The sequence below is a fragment of the Physeter macrocephalus genome, chromosome 10 (assembly GCF_002837175.3).
Source record: "Physeter macrocephalus isolate SW-GA chromosome 10, ASM283717v5, whole genome shotgun sequence".
NCBI lineage: Eukaryota > Metazoa > Chordata > Mammalia > Artiodactyla > Physeteridae > Physeter > Physeter macrocephalus.
Window position 1 is genome coordinate 69,801,613 of NC_041223.1, and position 17,060 is coordinate 69,818,672.

The 17,060-nt window shown below is 39.2% G+C and overlaps 1 protein-coding gene across 3 annotated transcripts in view; it reads left to right on the forward strand.

Moving 5' to 3' along the window:
* Positions 1–2,093: 2,093 nt before the first annotated feature.
* SRSF12 (serine and arginine rich splicing factor 12) overlaps positions 2,094–17,060 on the forward strand; it is a 30,300-nt gene continuing 15,333 nt past the window's right edge. Inside the window, exons 1-4 of one of the 3 annotated variants that reach the window (XM_055087626.1) lie at positions 2,094–2,262; positions 10,383–10,487; positions 11,814–11,917; positions 12,093–12,234. In XM_055087626.1, the coding sequence (XP_054943601.1) occupies positions 2,198–2,262; positions 10,383–10,487; positions 11,814–11,917; positions 12,093–12,234 (416 nt within the window). In that variant the 5' untranslated portion in view covers positions 2,094–2,197. Of the gene's footprint in view, positions 2,263–10,382; positions 10,488–10,878; positions 10,962–11,793; positions 12,235–17,060 lie in introns of those variants that run through there. The other 2 variants (XM_055087628.1, XM_055087627.1) reach the window with 2 other exon arrangements.

Genomic DNA, 17,060 nt, shown 5'->3' on the forward strand with positions numbered 1-17,060 from the left:
ATTTTTACTCCACTTAATATGTCAGGGGGGAGGTTTATTAATAACTCTCACCTCCTCCCAAGTCTCTTTCCTCTGCAAGGTCAATGTAGTGGGTTGAATGGTGGCCCCAGAAAAGACATGACCAAGTCCTGATCTTATTTAGAAAAAGGGTCTTTTCAGATACAATTAAGTTAAGGATCTTGAGATGAGATCATCTTGGATTACCTGGATGGGCCCCAAATCCAATGATAAGTGTCCTGGGACTTCCCTGGCAGTCCAGTGGTTAAGACTCCACACTACCACCGTAGGGGGCTCTGGTTTGAGCCCTGGTGGGGGAACTAAGATCCCGCATGCCACGTGGCACAGCCAAAAAAAACAAAAAAATTACAAGTGTCCTCGTAAGACAAAGAGGAGAAAGCCGCATGAAGACGGAAGCAGAGATCGGAGGCACCAGGGACCACCAGAAGAAGCAAGGAAGGATCCCCCCGAGTGCCTTTGGAGAGAGTGTGGCCCTGCCAAAACCTTGACTTCAGACTTCTGGCCCCTTGAACTGTGAGAGAATACATTTCTGTCAGTTTAAACTACTGAGTTTGTGGTAATTTGTTCCAACAGCCCTAGCAAACCCATATAGTCAGCATTCCAAACTTTCCTATCATACACCCAGCCTGCTCTCCAGCCTCATTTTCCTGTTCTTCTCCAGCTTGATGCTCCTGTTTGCCTCCTTTCATTTCCTGTATTGCCTCAAAGCCTTTGCACATGCTCTTCCAGTGCATGGATTGCTCCTCTTCATTCTTCAAATATTTCTCCAAGACTCCTCAGGGAAAAGTTCAGTGACCCTCTAGGCCTGCTCGCCAAGACCCGTAAGGTACCCTTCTAGCAGCATGTAGCTCTTTTCATAGCCCTTAGCCTAGTTTGTGTGTTTATTAGTGCCATAATTCAAGTCTGCCTCCTCTGCCGAACTGTAAGCTTCCTGAGAATGGGGGCCCTCCCCCACCCCTTATATTCCCAGGCCAGGCCTGAGCTTGCTGTGCCATAGCAATCACTTTTTGAATGAATGGCCACTATTCCAGAAGCATTTGCCGACCTTGGTAAACTCTCACAGCCTTTGAGACCACCGTGGGCTAGGTAGGGTGACCATATTATTTACCCTCCAAAAGCGACCACTTCTGAGAATGAAAAGGGGTGCTACTAACAATTACAAGTCACCTGGCTACAGTCCTGGTAACAGGCTGTACTGACCACGGGAGCAAATGTGAAGGCAGGATAACCAGAAGGGGATGGATATGACAGTTTGGAGAGACGGGGAGAGGATAATTTAAATTTGCTTAATTGCCTCTGCATTTTCATTGATTTCTTCTATTCCATGTATGCATTTGTTCATTCTTTTATTGTCTGGTCTTCACTCAAGGATGTAAGCTCTATGAGGACTGGGACTTGGCCTCTTGTTCGTTGCTCTAAAACGCACCTAAAATAGTTCCTGGTGCATAGCAGGTGCTCAATAAACACCTGAATGAATGTACTCAGAGCTGGACGGCGTACCCTAAATGAATAATGGATGAAGAATCAAAACACATAGAAAAAAATCCTCCCAGTTTGAAAGCCTAAAGAGTCTCAACACTAAAGGGGACAGGAGGCGGAACAATTGCCAAGGTCTTGGGCTGAGGATGCACGAATGAAGGCCCCAGCGGCCAAGCGGCTGTTGCGCGGTTGAACTCAGCCTTCACCCCGCCCAACCCCCCCCATCGTGATACCCTGTCTCCGGAAGCCCTCTAGCCCCCGGCTCATCCGCTTCAGCCCCTACGACCGCTCTGGTCCCTGCCCTCCTGTTACACTCTGACCCCAGTCGTCTCCTCCCCGAATCCCATTTGACTCCGGGACCCCCCCGCGACCCCTCTCCTGATCCCCTCAAACCCTGGCCTCCTGCGCCGCCCCCTTCTCAGACGCCCTGGAATCCCGGCACGCCGCGTCGCCCCCTCCCCGCACCCCGCTCGGCGTCGGCACCGCCCCCGCCCCCGCCCCCGCGAGGTCCACGCCGACTGACTCGAGCCGCACAGCTCTTCCCCCGCGCCCGCCTCTGCGGCTGCGCGCTGGCGGGGCCGAGGCGGAGGGGAGGGGGTCGCGCCGGGGGCCGGCGGAGCTGCTTTGGCTGCGGCGGCAGCAGGAGACAGAGCGAGCCCGGCGGCCACGGGCATACCCAGAGGGAACGGAGGAAGCGGTCATGTCTCGCTACACGAGGCCCCCAAACACCTCCCTGTTCGTCAGGAACGTCGCGGACGCCACCAGGTGAGCGGCGGTGCCGCCGCAGGTTGGGGCGCGGGGGAGGGGCGGGTAACGGCCGCGGGGCGGAGCCCGGCGGCGGCCAGCGGGTCTGCCTAGCACCTCCCCGCCGGCCGGGCCGGGGCGCTCCGTGGAGGAGCCCTTCCCGGGGCCGGCGGGAGCCCTCGGGCTACTCGGGGCCTGGGCGGGACTCGCGCCTCCGCCCTCCCGGCCGGCGTTCCGCCCCGCCGCGGCCCCGCTTCCGGGCCCAGTCGCGCTTGACCGCCCCCGGCACCTGGGCGGCGGGCCGGTACCCATCCCCACCGCGAGAACCGGCGGAACGCCGGCTGACCCTTGCCCGGGAGCCGGTCCTTCTCCGCCTCTGGCCCTGAGTGTTCCTCGGGTGGGTGCCTGCGTCTCGCCCCTTTGTCGCCGTACCGGGATAAAGCCGCGCATCTTACCTCCTAAATGGGAAGGAATTGGGGATGGTGAGAACGCGTTACGGAATAATGCGTACCTTGGGCCTTACGATTCCCTTTGCCTGTAGTCGGTAGTCTGGTCTACTTACAGGTGGTGCTGGTTAAATTTTATTCGTTGCACAGTTTTATACTATATACAAAGGATAACTTCAGTGAATGAGATTTCTGTGTTTTTCTTTAAAGTTCTGAGTGCAATATAAACACCCATCATAACGGTTTGGATAGACTTCCCTGGTCGGTTCTGATGCACTCAAACCACCCGCCCCTCTTTGGAGAATTCTGTCTACATAGTACCTGAACATAGATGTTAAGGAATGACTTCTTCTTATAACAGTGTCATTCTCCCTTAATAGGGGCCAGAAGGAATGCCGGGGCGGGTGGACATTTTAATAAATGTCTAAAATAATAGACATTTTCGTATCACTGGGCTTGCTTAATTTACTCTCCAGCCCCCCATCCCAAACTTTATAGGTATGCAGGATTATCTTATTGTACATCAGGGAAAGCTGCAATTCAGCGTGTTAATGACTTACCTGGGGCTTCACAGCTGGAAACATATTGGAGCGCTTGACTCCAGAGCCATCAGGAGCAATGATCATAATTTACCTTTGAGAAGTAAATGTTAGGTCTTTTTAAAAAATTTGATCCCTTCTATTATATATATGTATGTCACAACTGTAAACTGTGAGTTAATATACTTTAACATCCTAAAGATGCCTGTGTTTACATTTCTTCTCTCAACCTGTTTAATCAATATAATACATAGAAAACAAGCAAAATTTATAACTTGGGTAAGGTTAAAACAATTCCCACAGTTAAACAGACCACTTGAATACTGAATAAGGTCAAGCCTCTCCAGTGTGCCTACGAAAAAAAGAAAGGTTTCCAATTCTAATGGCCACAGGGGCCAGCCAGGGTAATATGAAGGAGTGAAGGTGTCACGTTAAGGGACAGTAGGATGGTATGGACCCTGGTAAATGAAAAAGAACGTGTGCCATCTCAAGGGGACAGTGACTGCTACCAAGCTACAGCTGATAACTGCTGTATAGACATTTGGACTTGTTTTAAATGTTTAAACATTGTGTAGGGCAAATAAAACATACACATGTGACACATGACCTCTGATCTAGATAATCAAGACTGATAATTGAGATTTATTGATTTCCTTTTCCATTTTTTTCACGACTTTCTAGCACTGCCACTGGGGGACAGTCAAAATCTAGGAGGTTTGTATTAATGAAATTATAATAATCGCTAACATTTGTTGAGTACTCACTGTTTACCAGGCACTGTACTAAAAACTGTACTATGTTATCTTATTAAATTTTCAGTAACCTTATATAACAGATAAGAATCTGAGATTTAGAGACATTAAGGATCTTTCTTAAAACTGCACAGCTGTTGAGTAATGTTATGAAAGTAGAATCATCACATGTAACCTTAATTAATAGCTTTTTTGTACAAGGTGGCATATAGTATAAGTTAACAAGCAATATGACACCTAGACACATTTTATTTATTTATTTATTTATAATTAATTAACTTTATTTTTGGCTGCATTGGGTCTTTGTTGCTGCACGTGAGCTTTCTCTAGTTGTGGCGAGCAAGAGCTACTCTTTGTTGCTGTGCACGGGCCTCTCATTGTAGTGGCTTCTCATGTTGTGGAGCACAGGCTCTAGGGACATGGGCTTCAGTAGTTGTGGCACGTGGGCTTCAGTAGTTGTGGCTTGCAGGCTCAGTAGTTGTGGTGCACAGGCTTAGTTGCTCCGCGGCATGTGGGATCTTCCTGGACCAGGGTTCGAACCCGTGTCCCCTGTATTGGCAGGCGGATTCTTAAGCACTGCGTGCCACCAGGGAAGCCCCCTAGACACGTTTTAAATTAGCCTTAATCTTTGGTATGCTTATAAAGAAAATCATTGGGATATATGTTAAAACAAACAGGGTATAAAATTATAAATACAGTTTGATTTCAGTTACATAAAAAATGAAGGGAAAATCTATATATATATTATAGAAAATGATCCTGGAAAGAAATCCCTTTGAGTGGTTTTCTTTATCTTGTTTTCATATTTTATTTAATGTTAGTTTTATAACAAAGCCAAATTTTATTTTAAATGTTTTTTTGAAGTGGCCATTTTAATACATATGATAAAGCACAAGACATTAAAACACATTATAGGTTAGCATTAAATTTGTTAGAAATGACATTGAGCACAAGAACTAAAGAAAAATTTTAAAATTTTATAGCTTTATAATTTGTGTTATGTTTCTTTTCACTGGTGAAGTAAGATGTGGACCAGGAAGAATATTAATTTTAAATCTTGGCATTTTGTGTACAGTAATCTTTTTAATGTCAGATATAGTTTTCTGTTGGAACAAAGTAATATCGAAATCTCAAAACAGTCCCATTTTGGTGCTTACCATCATGTTAGGTTGGGGAGCACCCATTAAGTACTTCTCTTGGATATACTTAGTAGCATTCTTTGGTTACAGTGTGTATGAGGCTACATTAATATTGATATCAGTGGTCATGTAGAAAAAGCATTAAACAAAATCCAGCAAGATTCATGATAAAAAGTCTCAGCAAACTAGGAAGAGAACGGAACTTCCTCAGCTTAATAAAGGGCATCTGTGAAAAACCTATAGCTAATAACATACTTAATGATGAAACTGAATGCTTTCCTCTTATAAGACAAGGATGTCCACTCTCACAACCTGTATTCAGCATTTTACTGCAGGTCCTAACCAATGCAACAAGGCAAGAAAAAAAGACATAAAAATTATAAAGGTAAAAGTAAAACCTGTTCCTATTCTTAGGTGACATGTTTGTTTACATAAAGCTATAGTAACTAGTAATGAGTTTCAGTGAGTTATTAGGGTATGAGGTAAACTTAGTGAAAATTCTATTTCTGTATACTAACAGCAAACAAACAATGAAAAAAAATTTTAAATTCCATTTATCTTAGTATTAAAAAACATACTTAGGTGGGACTTCCTTTGTGGCGCAGTGGTTGGGAGTCTGCCTGCCAGTGCAGGGGACACGGGTTTGATCCCAGGTCTGGGACGATCCCACATGCCGCGGAGCAACTGGGCCCCTGCGCCACAACTGCTGAGCCTGCGCTCTAGAGCCCATGAGCTATGGTTGCTGAGCCCACGTGCCACAACTACTGAAGTCCGTGCGCCTAGAGCAACGACAAGCCACTGCGATAAGAGGCCCGCACACCGCAGCGAGGAGTGGCCCCCGCTCGCTGCAACTAGAGGGCTTGCATGCAGCAACGAAGACCCAATGATGAAGACCCAACGCAGCCATAAATAAATAAATAAATTTATTTAAAAAAAAAAAACACATAAAAACATAGGAATAAGTTTCACAAAAAAACATGAAAAACCTTTGCATTGAAGAAGACTATAACATGTTGCCAAGAGAGATCAAAGACCAACATAAATTGATAGATATACTTTGTTCTTAGATTGGAAGACGAAATTTTATTAAGTTATCAATTCAGTCCCAATTGATTACATTATAGATTCAAGGCACTCCTGATCAAATGCTTTTTAAAAAATAGAAGCTAACAAGTTAATTCTAAAATATATAAATATGCAAAGGACCTAGAGTAGCCAAAATAATTTTGAAAAAGGTCACTGAAGCTGGAAGATTTATACTACCTGACTTAAAGATTTAGTAAAAAGTTATGGTACTCAAAACAGTTTGATATTGGCCTAAGGATAGACATATATCAGTAGAACAGAATAGAGGGTCCATAAATAATCCATACATATAGAGTCATTTGATTTTTGACAAAGGCACTAAAGCCATTAGAGAAAGGAAAGTCTTTCAACTAGGAAAGGCTTTCAACAAATGGTGCTGTAACAACTGGATGTATGTACTAATTATATGAAAAACATGTGCTGCAGCCTTTACCTCACGTAATTTGAACTGGATCATCAACTGAAATGTAAAAGATGAAACTGTAAAGCTTGTAGAAGAAAGCATAGGAGAATATCTTCATGACTTGGGGATAGGCAGAGATTTCTTATAGAACAAAGAAAGTAATTACCATAAAAGAAAAAGGAATATTGATAAATAAGATTTTTCCAAAATGAAAATTTCTGTTCATTAAAAAATAGCATTAAGAAAGTAAATAGGCAAGCCAAAGACTGGGAGAAAATATTCACAAAACATATATCTCACGAAGGACTTTTTCTCACAATAATAATGAACTTTTACAACTCAGTAATAAAAAGACAAATGTTATTATTAAAAATGGGCAAAAAACTCAGACACTTTCAAGAGAAAAATATCCGAATGTCCATTTAGCACATGAAAAAGTGCTCAGCATCATTTGTTGTTGGGGAAATGCAAATTAAAACCACAGTGAGATTCCACTTAACACCCACTTGAATGGCTAAAATTAAAAAGACTGACATTACCAAGTGTTGACAAAGATTGGCACAACTGAAACTTACATGTTGGTGGTGGCAGTATAAAATGGTGCAACCACTTTGCAGAACTGTTTGGCTCTTTCATAGAAATTAAATATATACATCCTCTTTAAAAACCCAGAAATTCTGCCCCTAGAATAAATGACCCATAAGCATGTAAAGATGTTGCACCTCACTGGTGTTTAGGTAAATTAAAATTCAAATAATGAGATACGCATTCACTTTATATCCTTCAGAATGGCAAGGAGTAAAAGATGTTAGTGAGGAGTTGGATCCTTAGAAATTCTGATGCATGTCTTGAGGAGTTTAAGTTGATTTGGCTACTTTGGAGAACATGTAATGAAGCTGAAGATATTTGTACTCTCCAACTCATCAGTTGCATAGCTAGTGGTACATCCCAGAGAGCTCTGAAGAGCTCTAGGAAGCACAGGCATCATAATGTGCACTCTAGCACAGTTTGCAGTTTAAAAAAGCAGCATTTTAAAATGTTCATCCACAGAAAGATGTATGAATAAATTGTGGTTTATTCATAACCATACCAATACAGAGTTAAAATGAGTGAACTAGAGCTACATGGAGAAATCTCAAGGGAGGAGAAGGAAAGGTGCAGAATTTTACAAATAGTCTGATACCATTTATGTGCATTTGCAGTAGAAATACAAAGTTATGCAGAGGAATGAGGAACACCAACGATTGTTTCTAAGGTAGGAGGATGTAATATTTCTTTAAAAATACTAAAAATTACAGCAAATGAGGCAAGTGTTGAGATATAATAAAACTTGTTGGTAGATACATGGATGTTTGTTTTATTATCTCTATACATTTCTGAATGTCAAAATAGATCACACCAAAAATGCAAAAATAAATGAAAACAAAACAACAGCTCACAGGTGAGGGAGTGGAGACAGTGAAAGGGAACCAGCTCTTTTGAGATTTGTTCCTTCAGACTCCTGGGATTCTAAGCCTCTGTGACACACACACTGCTCCAGCCTCTTTTATATTATCTAGGATCCTCTTCTGTCAGCCACTCACATTTGGTTAATGGAATTGGTTGCCTGCTAAGACATTTATTTGAATACTAGCTTTACTACTGGCTGTGTGTACCTCTGGGCAAGGTAACTGCTCTCACTCTGTCTCCTTGACTATTAAATGGTAACAATGTGTTCTTTGCTCATTAATACAGCAAATGCATACTGAGCGCCTACTGTGTGCCAAGCAACTCTGCTAGGTACTGAGATACACTAGTGAAGACACCTGCTTTAGAAGCGATTCTCAATCCTGAGCCTCAGAATTGCCTATGAAACCTTTAAAAACTTTAAACATAACTGGGGCTCACCATGGGAAGCACAAATTAGGTCAAGGATTAATGCGTCAGGCTGGCATGCCTGTTTCTATAATATCTCCTTCACAGATGATTGCAATATTCAGGAATGGTTGAGAATCTTTACCCCGTAGTCTGTGTTTTATGGGAGCAGGAATTGTGTTTTTCTTGTTCTCTACCATATTCCTAGAGCCTGGCCCATAGAACATATTCAATAAGTATTTGTTGAATGAATAAACAAAAGAAAAAAGACATTGTCACTGTCCTCTAAATCTAAAGTTAATAGTCTCTCAAGGAAGGCAGACAATTGAACATGTTATAGTGAGTATTAAATGAAATAAATAAATAATAAAAATACAATAAAGTTTGTCATAATATTGCTGGCACTGCCTGGTATATAGTGGCTACTTAGTCAGTGTTAGTTGAATCTTTATGTAATAACTCCTAAATCCAATCTCTAGCATTAATCACTGACTTCTAGTCTTGAAAAGAAAATAACTAATATAATTCGTATAATCACCGTTTTCAGTTGCTTACAAAATTCTTATGGATGTTCCACCATCACTTCAAATTTGTCATTTCTAAACCTGAAAGTTTCTTCTTTTGCCTCTCCTCCCTCTTCTATTGAACTGTCTTTCCCAGCTATCTAATTTTTATCATGGACACCATCTTTCTTCCATTTGCCCAAGTTAGAAGCTTTGCAGTCATCTTAGGGTCTTTTTACTACACAATATGTTTTGAAATGCTCTTATATCTTCTGAGCCGTGTTTTGTGCTCATAGCTTGATTTTGAATCTCTAAGATCTCCATGAGGCAGCAGGGTAGAGTGGTTACGAACCCAGATTAGTGTCAGACTGTGGGAGTTTGCTTCCAGCTCTGTCGTGTGCTGGCTCCGTGACCTTAGGTGAGTTCACTTGTCTGTGCCCTTATCTGTAAACATCGCTAAACATCTGTTGTTCGGGGAATTTATAAATGTATTATAACCGTCAGCTATTCATGCTAAGTATTTTTATCTCTTCAGTTAAATTATAGCTCCATGAAGACAAATATTATGCCATGTATTTCTTTGGTGTCCCCTCTTTAGTACCTATCACAGTAGAAAGCATATAAGTGACTCAAAAATACTTGTCAAATTTGAGATTATGGTAGTTATTTTTGCTTTATGTTTACTAGTAAAACAACCATTTTTCTTTAAAGCCTGAGAAATAATTTTAGGACTTCTTTAGAATCTAATTCTTGCTATCTGAAAACAGTGAACAGAAATGTGAAATTATAGTGAGATGAATGTGTTCTTAATGAAAGAGTTAATAGAACTCTCTATATATTGACAATTGAAAAGTCTTATAATAGGAGTAACTTTCAGAAGTGGATATGCTATATATAAAATAGGTAACCAACAAGGACCTATTGTATAGCACAGGGAACTGTACTCAGTATTTTGTAATAACCTATAAGGGAAAAGAATCTGAAAAGGAATGTATATATATACACACACACACACATATATACACACTCTGAATCACTGTGCTATACACCTGAAACTAACCCAGTATTGTAAATCAACTATACTTCAATTAAAAAAAAAAAAAGCAAAAAAAAAGTGGATGTCCTGGGTTGGTGTTTCCTCAACCTGACTAAGCGTAAAAGCCCACCTAGACTGCTTGTAAAAATACAGATTTCCAGATGTCATGAATCAGAGTCTCCAAAAATGAGACCTGAGAATTTGTTGTTTTCTTTATTTTTTCCTTCTTTGCTAAACCCTGGGTGATTCCTGTGAGAGACAATTTTAGATAATGCTAGTCCAGATAATATACTTTCTTTTGAAGGTTTCAACTGGATTTCTGTAGGCAAAATATTTTAATCCAGCTCTTCATATTTCTTTACCTTATTTCTAAAACACTTCAGGCCTGAGGACTTGCGCCGTGAGTTTGGTCGATATGGCCCTATAGTAGACGTTTACATTCCACTTGACTTCTACACCCGCCGCCCGAGAGGATTTGCTTATGTTCAATATCCTTTATTTTACTTGTGTGCATGTGAATAGACTACATACATGTGCATATACATATATGTACTCAGGAGTATATTTTATGAGATTAATATTGCCTAATTAAATGTGTTTATTTCTTTATCTCAGAAAATCTAAAGCAGTCCACAGTAGCTGGCAAGCGCCCCTCAGTTTGAACCAACCTGTTAGCTAGAATCCAAGCATAAACCGAGCAGGCGAGACAAAAGGCACCTAAAGTTCAAGCATCAAGGAGTAAAGAGGGAGGGTGGACACAGATATAAAGACCTGGAAGAGGGGAAGTCTTTATCAAGCAAAAGACAAAGCCAACACCAGGTTGAGACTTCGGCTTTCCTACATTTACTCAGAGTTCCAGAATCAAAGCCAAGTCTGATGTTGTTGGTTCTGCGTCTCTTATAAAGTCCATCTTGCAAGCCCTAAAGAATAAAGGTCAAGGTTCAAGATCAAGTGACATTGAGGTAATTGCCAAAGTCTCATTTTGTATTGCATTACTTGAGCTTTTTCTGTTTTCTATTTTAAAAAAAAGTTAAGCCAGCAACAACCTCCTGAAATACAACTATTTAGTCGTTTTATATAATTTGTTTCTATTTATTTAGGTTTAATATATAATTTATATAGATAAGGGAGTTTAGTGGGGTATTAGGAATCAATATATGTAATTCCAGATGTTTGCAGATTGTTTATATATTTCTTTTATAATCATATCCCAAACAATAAAAACATAAAAGTATTTTAAAGCAGTAGGTTCAAAGAAATATCATTTTTAAAGAACCAAATCAGTTTTGAATATGTTTTAGCTCACTTATATGTGTGCACTTTTGTTTATAAGTAATTTCTCCTAAATTAATTTAAAAAGCCTTTTAATGAAAGAGTAATTTTAATTTCAGAATAAAGATTTCTGCATGCTGATTTCTTTTCAGTGAAAAACCTGATAAATCTTTTACCTAAGAGAAGGGAGTGAGTCTTAAACAGTTTATTTGATAATACTATCCAATGTTGGACTTATCTTCTTCTCATAACATGTTTCTAATTATACATGCATACTACAGCTACACTGATGTATACATTAAACATATAGAGATTTGTTTCTGTTCTTTTTATTTTTAGATTCACTCTTGTGAATCATAATGGGGCATTTGTTTTGATAATAAGTGACATTTTTTTCTGATTATTCATATTATATTAGAGATGTGAGCTTAATAACTTGAGCTTGTTTTTCCTAATAATTTCATGTCACATGTAAACAATTCTTTAAAAATAATATTTTTATTTGATATCTGATGTTCAAAGTGTCCTTAACAGCTAGTCATATTTGAAGATGTTCGTGATGCTGAAGATGCTCTTTATAACCTCAATAGAAAGTGGGTATGTGGCCGTCAGATCGAAATACAGTTTGCACAAGGTGATCGCAAAAGTAAGTGTGACTAAATAGTAGATCTTGTTTATTTAGCAGAATGAGTTTCAGCAATGGCAGATTTTTCTAGTTTAAAATTCTTTCAGAAAATACTATTCGAGTAGTTTATTTATTGAGTGGTTATTTATTGAGGTTTTCGGGTAATGAATTATAAATCTTGAACTTCATATTCTAGCACCAGGCCAAATGAAATCAAAAGAACGTCACCCTTGTTCTCCAAGTGATCATAGGAGATCAAGAAGCCCCAGCCAAAGGAGAACTCGAAGTAGAAGTTCTTCATGGGGAAGAAATAGGCGGCGGTCTGATAGCCTTAAAGAGTGAGTACAAAATACAAGGGGATTGAAAACTTAATTTTCTTAATTTTAAAATGGAAAACATTTTAAAGAGTTTTCAAAAACAGGCCACCAGAATCATTTTATTTAATATACATAAAAAATCAACTTTTGTAGAAGGATATGCTCTTCTCTATTTGTCATGTATTGTTATTTTAACTTGGGTTTATTAGATACCTTCTAGTGTTTTCATTTCATGATAGACTTAACTTTAACCTTTTTAGTAGAAAGATAATATATACTGAGGAAAAAACAAAAAATTAAAAAGTGTATACTTGACAAATAAAATGAGGATTTAAAAAAAATAAAATTTTCCTAAATGAACTCCCAGATTAAGAATCTTGAAGTCTTACAATTAAAAACTCATAAGAAATACAGTGTAACCACTGTGAAAGGAAGTTGACTAAAGTTAATGTAAATCAATATATTTATAAAAGGCAGATTATTTTCAAGAATAAATTCCAAGTATGGTAGTATTGTAGGAAGAAGACATAAAAGTGGTAGATTTCTCAGAAAAAGATATTTGCAAGTTATCTATTTTGCCTGCTAGGAGTTTGTTTCTGTTAGAATAATAGTAAATCACAATGGAAATTAATTACTTGGTGAAGCTATTTAAGTAATAACTGAAATTGTACTAGCATGCCTGAATTCCTAAACACTTAGGTACTATTTATCTTGAGTTTTAATGCTGTGATTTTTTTCATAGGCATGTAGAATTTTAAGGTGAATTCTGTCCTTGAAGTATGATCAGCGTTTACACTAGTATCCTCTTTCTATGAATAATAAGAGTTGGCTCTCCTGGGGACTTCCCTGGTGGTCCAGTGGTTAAGACTCTGTGCTTCCACTGCAGGGGGTGAGGATTTGATCCCTGGTTGGGGAACTAAAATCCCACATGCTGAGCTGTGCAGCCAAAAAAAAAAGAAAGAAAGAAAGAAAGAAAAAGAGTTGGCTTTCCTGGGCCATATGTCGTACCCCTATGCTGTCCCATGACGACATAGCCTCAAATCAAAAATGATCTGCAGAACTGCTTGCTTTCACTCCAGTCCTTCCATTCCTCAACTCTAAGAGCCTAGACAAGGAAAAGCCCAACATAGGGTACATGTACCAGAGCTAGACAGAGCGTCTTTGCCCCAAGTCCCTAGTTCTAAAAACAAGACTGTGGAGTGGCCTGGCTCCAGTCCCTCCAGCCAAGTGGAAAGAAAAGATAGGAAGAGAGAAATATCCAAGAATCTTTTTTTTTTTTTTTTTCGGTACACAGGCCCCTCACCGCTGTGGCCTCTCCCGCTGCGGAGCACAGGCTCCAGACGCGCAGGCTCAGCGGCCATGGCTCACGGGCCCAGCCGCTCCGCGGCACGTGGGATCCTCCCGGACCGGGGCACGAACCCGCGTCCCCTGCATCAGCAGGCGGACTCCCAACCACTGCGCCACCAGGGAAGCCCCAAGAATCTTGATTACTAGAAAATGTGGCCTCTTCAGAGCCCTAGAATCTTACATGTCAGCTCAGTCCCTCTCCTTGGGTATGAATCAAATGCTTTGATTTTGGCTCATTCTGAGGGAGGCATGCAAGTAGGAGGAAGCCTTAAGCTCCTTTTATAAGCCAGAAGAACCCAGGTCAGGATCGAGCCATCACCAAGATTGGTAAAGAAATATTTAGGAACAGTCATACTGTGTTCTGGAATTTGATTCTTTTTATCATACTTTGATAGTGTAAGAATATAAACCTCCCTTGTGTCTGTCTGTGGAGAATAATCCATTTTGTTCCATGGCTAAGGGAGAGCCATTTTCCTACTGATTGATTATTTGAGATTTTGACACTGATATACTCAAATACAAGTTATATTTACAGAACCTAAAATGTGGGAACAAATTACGAAATTTTACATGCCATGTGTATAGGAAAGTCACACCAGTACCAATGGTGCTGCTTCTGGCTTCACGAAGGACATGAATAGTAAGAAAGTGATGTTCAACAGTTCATGTTACTATAAATTAATGAATGGTTAATAAACCAAAAATCAAAGTAGATGTAATATTGTACCTAAAGCAGCACTGCCCTAATTTATTGAATAATATCTACTGGCCTTGGTGAAAAAGACTTAGTTTGTAAAAGAAAAGGAAAAAATTGCCCATCTGATTCATTAAGAATAGAAACAGTTTCCAAATGCGTTAGAGCCTTGATTAACCAGAACATTCACAGCATTTTCTGCCTTCTAGTGGCAGTAAAATATACTGCTTGGCTGGAGAAAAAACAAAAAAGAAGTGTGTCAGTTATCCCAGTCATCATGGAGTATCAGGAATAGAAAGAACGGGGACCCCCTGGTGGTACAGTGGTTAAGACTCCGCACTTCCCCTGCAGGGGGCCTTGGGTTTGATCCCTGGTTGGGGAACTAAGATCCTGCATGCAGAGCATCCAAAAAAAAAAAAAAAGAAAAAAACACATTTTCTTGCAAGACGATGCTGTTCTGCTCTGTTCTAATTATAAGACCATTGCTTAACCTCTCTGACCTCAGTGTTTTTTATTTGTAAAGTTGTATTATAGAGAATGCAAATCTTACCCAGCTCTTAAGTTTCATAAGGATCAGATTGTATGTGTGTGTATGTGTATGGGTCAGCATATAGATAAGTCTAACATGTACTATAAATATATTCAGTGTATGTGGTGTATTACCTTAGATAAAAAGAGGTCACTGCTTTTGCCTTTAGTCGATGTGGGAAAAAACTAGTTTGCTGCTATCATTAGACTGTGAACTCTTTGTGGAGCAAGGACTTTTGTCTTAATGCTTAATATCCCTAGCATTTATCAGTAGTCCCTTACTCAGATATTCCATAAATCTTTGTTAAATTTGTGTCAGTGAATGTGTATATACTCCTAAATATTCCTGAAGAATGTTAAAATTGTCCCTAGTCCAAATATAGCATCCTTTTTTTTTTAAGTTTTATTGAAGTGTAGTTTACAGTGTTCTGTTAGTTTCAGGTGTACAGCACAGTGATTCATTTATATATATATATATTCTTTTTCAGATTCTTTTCCCTTATAGGTTATTACAAAATATTGAGTGTAGTTCCCTGTGCTATACAGTAGGTCCTTGTTGGTTATCTGTTTTATATGTAGTAGTGTTTATATGCATCCTTTTTTTTTCTTATGTTAGAATTTTTTTCCCAAGGACAATTTTCCCACTTTGTTTTCTACAACTATCTACAACAGGAATGAAACAATAATTTCTAAAAAACTGTGCCTTTAAAAAAATAAAATAAAATAAAAGACTGTGCTTTTATTCTAAAATATATTCTACATCAATATGTTTATACTTTCCAGTGCTCTTTGTTCCTTCCTGTAGTTCCATGCTTCTACCTGGGATTATTTTCCTTCATCTTGAAGCATTTTTACCGTTTCTTAGAGTACAAGTCTAATGGCAGTGAATTCTCTCAGTTTGTCTGAAAACATCTTCATTTTTTATTCATTTTTGAAAGATATTTTTGCTGAAGATAGAGTTATAAGTTGGCAGGAAGTTTTTTTCTTTATTTAATAATGTCATTCCATTGTTCTGATATCCAGTCAGTCTTAATGTTGCTCCTTTGAAGGTAATGTGTCTACTGTTCTCTAGCAGATTTTCAGATTTTTCTCTGACTTTGGTTTTCAGCAATTTCACTGTGACATGCCCAGCATAGGTTTCTTTGTATTTATTCTACCTGAGGTTTACTGAGTTCCTTGAAATTGTGAGTTATTATGCCTTTCATTAGTTTTGGAAAATTCTAGGCCATCATCTCTTCAAACATTGCTTGTACCTTATTCAGTTTTTCCCTTAGGCCACGTGAGTATGTACCAGATGACTCTTATGCTCTGTTCTGGATTTCTTAAAATTTCTTTTCTCATTGTGTTTCACTATAATATTTTTCTAATAACCAGTTTGCTATTTCTTAATTCTGCTGTATCTAGACTTCTATTAAATCCATCTAATGACTTTTTAAGTTTGAATATCATGTTTTTGGTTCTAAAATGTCCCATTGATTCTTTTTATAGATTCCAGTATTGTTTAAATTCCCCATCTTTTTTATTTCTTTGTCTTTTCCTCTTCTTTTCTTTTTTTTTTGTATTTTTTTGGCTGTGCCGCATGGCTTGTGGGATCTTAGTTCCTTGACCAGGGATCAAACCTGGGCCTCCTGAAGTGGAAGCTCAGAGTCCTAACCACTGGAATGCCAGGGAATTCCTTTATTTTCTTGAACATATTAATCATAGTAATTTTAAAAATTATTTTCTGAATAATGCCAATATCCAAATTATTTTGGTCTCTTTCTTTTGTCTTTTATTTTCCTTAGCTTTTACTCATTTTTGTCTGTTTTTACATACCTCATAATTTTTTTATTGGATGTTGGACCATTACTGTTGATAGATTATAGAGGTTTTGGATGATACGATTCTCCAAAGAAAGCTGTTTTATTCTAGCAGGCAGAGCATTGGCAGATCACCTTGATCCTGTCAAGACTTGGTTTGAGGCACTGTTAAGGCTGATCCATTTCAGCTTTACACTTACTCCTAGGGCATGACCCTTAACCTGGAGGATGAGGCCCTTCTGACTTCTTAATTGGAAGCCTGTGTTGTCACTCAAGGCTCCTTGACCTTTTGCGGGGCTTGAATTCCAGCCTTTCTCACCAGCATGTGTATCTGAGAAAATTTCAGCTAAGTTCTGTTTTTTTTTTTTTTAACATCTTTATTGGAGTATAATTGCTTTACAATGGTGTGTTAGTTTCTGCTTTATAACAAAGTGAATCAGCTATGCATATACATATATCCCCATATCCCCTCCCTCTTG